Raw genomic sequence first — 9,523 nt, 5'->3', positions numbered from 1 at the left:
GCAACAATTCTTACAAAGGATACTTGTCTCATCCCTATATCTAACTTTGCGATTATCAAGTCTAAAATAATAGTCTTAGGGAGGGCTTGCTATTGCCAATTGCAATTCTTTCCTGATAAATCGCATGGTCCACTCCTCTTCCAATTCCAACATTAGATCAGGATGTCCTTGCTGATAAATTGATACCTCGACAATAGGACTGTGAGTCCCATCACACAGATCATCATCCATTGCTTCCCATTGAAGGTTCTTCCATCTAAACCTTCTATATGTGAAAGTCATGCAGAGATTTTGCCTTCCAATGAAATACCTACAAAATTTGGGATCTATTAATACATAGTATCCTCATCATTTTTTATACAAACAAGAATTGTAAGATTTGCTCACAGAAATGTCACATCTGAAGTGTTCAATTGACATTGTACTAGATCTTCAACATGACATGTTCTTGTTGTCCATCCATTATCAAATAGCTCAGATAGCTAGTCCATTTCTAAGCTCTTGCAAGTGTAAGTAATCTTTGTTTTCCTTAATTGCCTAAAACTTGCAAAGAAATCAACAAAGCATGGAAATGGAAGAAACTAGCTCAACCTAGCATTTCTGACATCATTAAACATTCTATTTCTATATGATTCACTTATCTCCATGCTTGGAAGTAGCCATTCTGGACTATCAAAAGAGGGCAAGGGAAGAGATTCTAATCTACCATACTGTCCTTCTTCATCTGGCACAATGAAAATTGAGTCATAGAAGAAGATCCCATCCTTTTTTAATTTTGATGGTGTGGGACCTTCATAATAAAGACTCCCGATCTTAACATGGAGGACATGCAACACCCCAGTTACGCATGCTGCAGGCTCCCACTCTTTGTAAGTAGATGGATATAAGTCTATAAAACAAATACAAGGCATAAGACAATAGTGTCAATGTTCCCAAATAAATGCAAATACTCTAAAAAGCAAATGAAGTACTAGTGCACTTTGAAAAACTTACAATTGGGTCTACAATAAGGAAGTCCTTCATTCGGATGCACATATATGTTTGCATGGGTAAAGACATGCTGAATATATACTTGTGTCACTGTGTTACTACTAGGAGCAATTTCAAAATCTAAGATCCTTTCCTTCCAATGTTTGGAGATGTCCATTGCATCCTTCCGACCCACTTTGTAGCACCCATGATTAGTGGGTTGCATTGTGATCCAAGAATATTTTCTCTAGAGCTGAGGAATCCCTTCCCCATGCTCATCCTTAACATTCTTCAAGACAGCAGACTGTAAACTACTTCTGTATCTATCATTTTCAACTTCCACAGTATCTGTCCCCGTACCATATGCCATTAAAATTAGCTCTTTCTACTTCCAAAGGCCCTCTAAATTTATGTCTTCTATTCTCTCTTTCTCTTTCTTTGCAACTCTCTCTCTCTCTCTCTCTCTCTTCCTCCCCCTCCTTCCTTCTCTCCTTTAACTAAACCTCTCACAAAAATAAGCAAAATATTATTACAAAAAACATAAAATACTTCTCTCTCTTAGTCTGTCTTCCAAGGTACCCCTCACACAAACAAACATCAAAATTTTTTTGAAATACTTAGTTACGATATGTCTTCCTGCTCTGTTTCTCCACAAACAAAGAAAACATTATCAATATCATATCATTCTCTCTCTCCCTTCCAAAACTCTTTGATTAGGATCTCTTTTTCTTCCTTCTTTCTGAAATACTTCTAAAACCTAGCAGTTGAAATAGAATCTTCACACTTTGTCTATATGTTTGTTACAAGAGACAAGGAAGAGAAAGAGATCGAGGTAGATGATATATAAAACTACAAGATGATTTTCAACATTTTTTCTTCATTGGTATAGGAGGGATAGATAGAGGAAGGGAAAGAGAGAGAGAGAGATTATTTCGAACTACTATGTTGTTTTCTATTTGAGGGGATGAGTGAGGAGAGAGAGACATAAAATAGTCGTTTTTTTCTTCATTAGTATAGGAGGGATAGATATAGGAAGGGAAAGAGAGAGAGAGAGAGAGAGAGAGAGAGAGAGAGAGAGAGAGAGAGAGTATATTTGAAGCTATTGTGTTTTTTTATCTGTTTGAGGAGATGAGTGAGGGAGAGAGATAGAAAATAGTCATTTTCTTACTTGCTAGTATAGGAGGGGTAGATAGAGGAAGGGAAAAGAGAGACAGAGATTATATTTTTAACTGCTATGTTTTCTTTTGTTGAGGGGATGATTGAGGGAGAGAGGCAGAGAAAGAGCCGAAAATGATAGAACACCCACTTTTCTCACTCCTTCCAAGCAGATTTAGGTCACAACTTTAGGAGGTGACTCTCTATACTCCAAAAAGGTGAGGAAAGAACAAAAAATGAGAGAACACCCGTTTTTCTCACTCCTTCCAAGCAAATTTAGGTCGCAACTTTGGTTTCTAAAAGAGTGAAATAAGTAGAGAATGAATAGAAGAGAATAGGGATGAACAGAGCTTTGATAGAAGTTTCTCTGAGAGATTTTCGAATGTGGAAGAAAAACGTGAGCAAAGAGGAGAGAGAATGACTAAGCAAGAGTGGAAAGAAGATATTTTCAAACTAGCTACTAGAAAGTAGCGGGAATGAATGTTTGAAATGTTTTGGAAGTGAGAGAATGGGGGAGAGCTAGTAAGGCAGTCAAAGTTTGGGCCAAATGGTTGAACCAAATGGAAAACGTGAGCATAGTTTTATTTAGGGGATAGTTTGCCCTTGGAGGAAAACAAGGAGGCTTGACATGGTTAAGGCAGGCCTGTCAAAGATAATTTTTTATTGTGAACCACCAATGACGTTTTTTGGGGTATTTTGAAAAAAATTTGAAATTTCTCCTAAATTTGGGGAGCCTCTATTACAAAGAAGTCCACATGGCATAATCTCCTTCATGGATACCATATTTCCTTATCCAAGCCTCTAATATTTTAGTAAAATTTTTCTCCAAAGGGCTCCTTTCTAAGTCCAAAATTTTTGTAATGGCTGCTTTGAGGAACCATCATGGACACTGCTACAAGGTGGAGACGAGCTTCCAATTACACACAACCTAAAATTGCCTCTAATTGAGGTTATGTTCATGTCTGTGAATGTTCCCATCGTAGGCACCGGCTCAAAAAGGAGATTGAAAGATATTACTCTTAATGCGTCACAACTTTCAACTGTAAGCTCATCAAGAGTTGTAATGGGATCAAGAGCTTTGTTTGTCGATTCATGGCAGATGATGATTTTCGATCGACCTGTTACTTAGTACTCTTTATAGGAGCAATGCCATTGGTTCCAACTAGCATCTTGTACTTATATTTCCTCGTGAAGTTTATGCACTTAAAGGTCGACCTTGGGGCGCCAACTCCCTTTAGTAACAAAAACCTATCAAAATCTTGAGTATGAGATGAATTTAAAAATATGCCATGAGTAGAAATTAGTCAAATTAACATGGTTGTGTTCTACTCTAAAAGAGCTTCAAATATGTCTTTACACCTTGAAATTTAGGTAACACATGAAAAAGTTACATTAATTTGAAAGGAGATAGGTTTTCATATTTTAGTGTATTTTTTGTTTCCCCCCCCTCATCCAAAAGACTCCCCCCCATGGGCCTTATATATTATGAAAAATATGTACAAATCTTAAAATCTAGGATATATTTCAAGGTATATGCCTTATATTTTGTGGGACGGGGGACATGAGATTTTCATATTTTTCCCTTGCATATTTGAAAATTTTAAAGAAAATCTATGCATATTCTATATGGACATTGTCCCCCCCATACCCTGGATTTTGGACAAGGGTAGCAACATAATACATATTGAGTTGGCGCCCCAGGAGGTTGACGTTTCTGCTAACACCCTCGATATGTAAGTTGCTACTTCGTATGAGGTTTTCTCGCCAAACATTCTGCACCCCATCTACCTCTAGAATCTTAAAAAATTCCAGGAACTCATCAATCTCTTGGGAATAGAAGAATTTTCCTCTCCCTTGTGTTCATCCAGACTCGCAGCAGCGGTGGCAGCTCCTCTAATTTAGCCAACCCATCCATACTTTTGGCCTTGGCTATCCATAGGTGGGCAACCAGAGCCTGATATTGGAAACAACAACTGAGTTGGTAGTAGATGATCCGAAATTGCAACACAGTTTCCAAGTCTTTGGGTGCGATATGTGAGCAACCAATAGAGCAACTGTGTGATCATCTTCTATCAAATGTGACTAGGATACATGAATACTCGAACTCTTCCACCCTCATAGCCAATAGGCACAATTATTCACGAACCTAAAAACAATAACCATGACTAGAAACAATCCAACAAAAACAAAAATAGGTCGCAGGAGCAGCACAACTTTGTATAAACTTTATAGCACCTTTGAAATGTCTTCCCTTTTGAAGCTACAATTTTAAGGTGATCATGTTTGCAAGATGGGTGCATATTGTTTCAACGAGTCAAATTTTACAACGATCGGGTAATCTGAGTTACTTCAAATCCTTACAGCAATAGGTAGTGCATAGATCACCGTTTTGAAACTGGAAGTACAAGTCTCGCCACCTTTGCTCTGCTACTAGGGGGCCATCACGTGGGGATAGTTCACACAATATAGCATAAGCGCATAGCCCCCTTACTTTTTATACAATGCAAACTGCTACAAGAGGATGCTAAATATCAGGAGCATCCAGTCTTGAAGCAGGGAGTGGTACAAATTTGTGTTGTTTACACAGATCTACCAAATCACAAAACAATCCCATCAAAATCATCATGAACATAAAGTACATCAACTTAATAAATACCAGGGAGGAAGGAGGCAAGTTCTTTCGGAACTTAGCACAGACAACCTTGGTGTACTTGTGAGGCTTCATTACCTTGCCCCAGATTGTACGGTATAAAGTTTCATTCTTCTTGGTTCTCGCCTTGCAATCCTCTTCCCAAGATACCAATTCACCTCTTCAATTGTATTGACACCTCTATGTGAAGAAGAGAGATACTCAAGTACAAGCTGGACTTCGACCTAATTAAAACGCACTGCAAAAAGTGAAATGAGCTCTAGAGGGGAAGCTGCTAGTAAGGTCCTAAAAATTTACAAATTCATGGAGTCACAAAGCTCCTGTTGTACCCGAGGATATTAGCCCGCACGTATCATATGCAAAATTGAAGTTATGGCCACTACGACAGTTGATGAAGATGATCTCTCCACGCGCAAAGTTGGAGGAGCTCGAATTGTTGGCTTTCCCGCAGCAGAAAAAGCATTGTCTAGTGTCTGTTTGTTTGATGCGATTGTAGGCTTCTCCATCATTCCATGGTTTTAAGGTCACCGAGGTGGTTGTAGAAGTACGTCTAATGAGGAATGGTCAAACTGCAAAAAACATGGGGTGTTGAGCATCAAAGAGTTGGGGAAAGAGAACAATCTTCCAAGCTAAGGGAAGCATATAGCCAATAATTATTTGCCTTGAGTCTCTTGTCATAGTTGTGAACTACAAATAGATGAAGTGGTAAAGCCAGGTGGAGTCCAATAAAAGAGGATTACAAGAGGCTTCATAAGCTACGGAGCTTCTAAGTATATTGTAATAATAAGCCACTTGATGTAACTCATGACTTTTAGTGCTGGCCAAGTAAAAGTGTTTTGTTTTGTGAACAGTGATTAGGGGCTTAGCGCATGGGAAGAAATAGGATGGGAATGGGAAAAGGTGGTTCCAAGTGGTCCCATGCATATTTCTATCCTATTCCCATCCCATCATGTGGTAACAAAAAAAGAACTAGGGATGGGTTTACGAGGAAGAGGACACATGGCATTATTTCATGTGTTTAAGAGATGGGGACCTTGTGGGGACAAGGACACATGTCATGCTTCCATGTTTTTGAATCCCTAAAAAAGGGGAACCCATTCTGGCTACCAAGGTCTAGAGGCCATGGTCGAGGATGGGAGAAAAAGTGGCTACTCCCATTCTAAATCCATCCTAGACCACTTGGTGTAGGATGGGAGTAAAGATGAAAAGAAGATTCCCATCCTAAACCCATGCTAGCCCCATCCATGTGCTAAGGCCCTTAGGCATATTCTGATTGAAGAATATAGGATTTTCTCAAAGATGATGAAGAAGAAGATGATGATGAAGAAGAAGTTGAGCTTTTTCACTGTGTTTTCATCAACGCCATGGCTCTTCTTCCCCGTTTCCTTGTGGCGCTCTCCATCATCGCCATCGCCATAGCTCTGTCGCCTTTCCACGTCTCCTTTGCTCGTCACTCCAGCGCCTTCTTGCGCCCCCTCCATGCCTCCGTCGACATGCCCCTCGACTCCGACGTCTTCCGTGACCCTCCCGGCTTCAATTCCCCCCAGCAGGTATTTCTTCTACCTTCCCTGCTTCTTTCCCCTCGATTCGCCTTTGGATCGATCGGCCAAATAAGTCATTTTCGCCTCCTCTTTTACCGTATTCGTCGGATTCACTCATTCATCCTTGCCTTGAGGCAGGATTTCTTTCTGCGCATTATGAGGATATTTGCCGATACATAATAGCCTATATGCTCTGCGAGAGATGTCCCTACAGCTCATGATGACTCCCCTGCCCATAGATTCATCTTTTCCCGATGACAACTTCGATTCTTGTCCCTGCAGAAGAGGGGCAGCTGGTAGTTAGCTATCTGCTGTAAAGAGCTCAGCTCTTCTGTAGAGGATACCTTGCTCCAAAGGCAAGATTTTCGGAATTCTTCCTATTTGGATTTTGATCTATCCGTAAGATTTGTCTACAAATGCACGGTTTATAGTTTGTTAGGGTAAGATTTCACCTCGAGGTGTTTGTTGGAAAATAGATTCCACCATGAGATGTGTCTTTCCGAAGCCAATGCGTCGCAGGAAGCTTGCCACTCGCAAAGAGAGCAGCTGCTGCTCCAGAGTGAGGATAAGGAACACCTTAGCTCGGGATTTGGGGGCTGCAGCTGTAATCTTATACATCTGTGTCCTGTGTTGTTTTGGGGAGAAGGTGCACATCACGCAGGGCGATCTTTACGGCAAGGCTGTCACCATATCGTGGATTACGCCTCTCCTCCCAGGATCTCCCTATGTATTTTACGGGACAGACAGCCAGAACTATGAGCTCAACGCCACCGCCAGTGTAACAAGGTACACCGCTTTCAACTATACCTCGGGATACATACATCACTGCACGCTCGAGGAACTTGAGGTACGTCTTGTTTGCTGCCATTCTCATCGTGTTCCACCACGGACGAACCTGGCTTCTAGATTTTGCAGCGGCTGCTGGATTGATCCCTTGAGCTCCTGTGTGGTTTTGGCGTCCTGTGCCTCGCTAGTATGACACGGAGTATTTCTACAAGCTCGGGGAGGGCAATTCTTCTCGCGAATTCCGGTTCTCTACACCTCCGGAACCTGGGCCTGACGTTTCCTACACCTTCGGCATGATTGGTAAGGTTCTCCGAGGTTCCTCTTCTGTGCAATCGAATCCAATCGGTTTGTCCTTACGGCGATGATGACTGCAGGAGACCTTGGCCAAACGGCGGATTCAAACAGCACGCTTCAGCATTATGTCCAGAGTAAGGGGCAGACGCTTTTGTTCATGGGGGATTTATCCTATGCAGACAAGTATCCGTTTTACGATAATAATCGGTGGGATACTTGGGGTCGCTTCATCGAAGCAAGCACGGCATACCAGCCATGGATTTGGGCCTCTGGCAATCACGACATCGAATATGGCCCGACATTTGTGAGTTCCATCTTCCTTCTTACAATCTGAACGTTCGCGCACGGCTTGGATGAGCACGGCTGAGAAGAAACTTTGAGCACTGAGATCTGCAATGCATTGGATTTGCTGCAGGGAGAGGTAGATACGTTTAAAGCTTTCAGGCATCGTTTTCGGACACCTTACGCAGCTTGCAATAGCACCTCTCCTCTCTGGTATTCGATCCAACGGGGGCCGGCCTACATCATTGTGCTGTCTTCTTACTCAGCATTTGGTAAAACCACCGGTTTCTGCTCTACTTTTTGGTATACAATTCCTCATGAGTTTACTGCGGGCTTGAATTTTCACATCTCTGCACGCAGTGAAATACAGTCCACAGTATTATTGGCTTATAGCTGAGCTGCAGAAAGTGGATAGGACGAAGACACCGTGGCTGATTGTTATCATGCACGCGCCATTGTACAATAGCAACTCGGTACATTATCTCGAGGGGGAGGCCATGCGGAATGTTTTCGAAACCTGGTTTGTAGAATACAAGGTTGACGTTGTGTTCGCGGGCCATGTTCATGCGTATGAAAGAACGGTAGCTTTCCTCTCAAGCTTCATTAAATCGAGCTGTTGCAGTCCATTCTGCTATTGCCTTATTGGAAGCCCTTAACGGGTTCTCTTACTCTGATATGTTTTGTTAATTTGATTGCTGTGTTGACACAGTATGGCGTCTCCAATACCCGTTTTAATTTGACAAATGGTGCCTGCGAACCGGTTTTGGATGACGACGCGCCTGTGTACATTGTAATTGGTGATGGAGGAAACGTGGAGGGCCTCGCTTTGCCGTAAGAATTCATCGCCTCTAAACCTGTCGTTTCTTTCTTCAGAAGAGGACAGTACCCACTCATCAGTGGCAAATTTGGTTCGAATTTGTTCCAGGTACATTGATCCTCAGCCTGAATACTCGGCTTTCCGAGAAGCCAGCTTTGGTCACGGCATTTTGGAGATCATGAATCGGACTGATGCCTTTTTCTCTTGGCATCGCAATCAAGATGGCGAGTCTGTGATAGCGGATTCCCTCTGGTTCCAGAATCAATATTGGAAATCGGCAACCATTAGTCGTGAGTAAAAAAATGCCAATCTTGTAGTGAGTTAAAAATACAGATGTTGGTGCTAGCTATAACATTAAAACTCTCGAATGATAGCTGAAGGGTGATAAACGACAATTTATGGACTCGTCCATAAAATGTTCGTTCTGTTACACCCGATCCAATCGTTACCTAAAAGCATTAATATTTTGGCACACATTGTGCTTGTGTGCTGACAAGATTTCACAGCTGCATGCAAAAACCTGACACAGTTTGTGCTTCGCATAATGTTTCAAAGCTTCCTTCCTACTAAATTTACAGACCTTCAAATACTATACAATGGAGAAGCGCAGCTGCAAGTACTGATCCAAGTGATCTTTCAAATTTCTTATATTGGCCTTGTATTTTCAATCAACTTGCGTGTCTGGGAACAAGTTTTAAGGTGATTGTGTCCTATATTGTCCAGTTTGGTATAATGTTTAATCTTCCAATAGGTGTCTTGCTTCCCTCTCTTCTAAATTCACTCGCATGTGAGTGCCACTCGCATGTGAGTGCCAATGGTTGAAAGATAGACCTACTATTGAAAGTGCAAGCTTGTTTCAGAAATGTCTTTACAGGAAGGAGAGGCATACGGGAGTATTAGGAAGAATTAGTCTGGTTCCCTTTTTTCCTTACAAAATGGGGTATTCAGGCTCAGATCTGGGAGGTCACAAACTCTGAATCACATGCATGCATTGCATGCAGAAGGGTCAGTAAGCTGCTCATCGTTGCT

The 9,523-nt window shown here is 41.7% G+C and overlaps 1 protein-coding gene across 1 annotated transcript; it reads left to right on the top strand.

Moving 5' to 3' along the window:
- The first annotated feature begins 6,040 nt into the window (after window positions 1–6,040).
- Window positions 6,041–9,262, top strand: LOC147901347 (purple acid phosphatase 2-like). The gene is made up of 8 exons (XM_087375448.1): window positions 6,041–6,324; window positions 6,962–7,162; window positions 7,290–7,401; window positions 7,476–7,699; window positions 7,811–7,949; window positions 8,038–8,258; window positions 8,387–8,508; window positions 8,603–9,262. The coding sequence occupies exons 1-8, from the start codon at window positions 6,139–6,141 to the stop codon at window positions 8,790–8,792; spliced, it is 1,395 nt and encodes a 464-aa protein (XP_087231574.1). The 5' UTR covers window positions 6,041–6,138; the 3' UTR covers window positions 8,793–9,262.
- The last annotated feature ends 261 nt before the right edge of the window (window positions 9,263–9,523 follow it).

The sequence above is a fragment of the Dipteris shenzhenensis genome, chromosome 6 (genome assembly GCF_047967505.1).
Source record: "Dipteris shenzhenensis isolate YYH24624 ecotype China chromosome 6, Dip_SZ_1.0, whole genome shotgun sequence".
Lineage (NCBI taxonomy): Eukaryota > Viridiplantae > Streptophyta > Polypodiopsida > Gleicheniales > Dipteridaceae > Dipteris > Dipteris shenzhenensis.
Note: the sequence above shows the minus strand (reverse complement) of the source record. Positions and strands in the feature narration are given on the sequence as shown.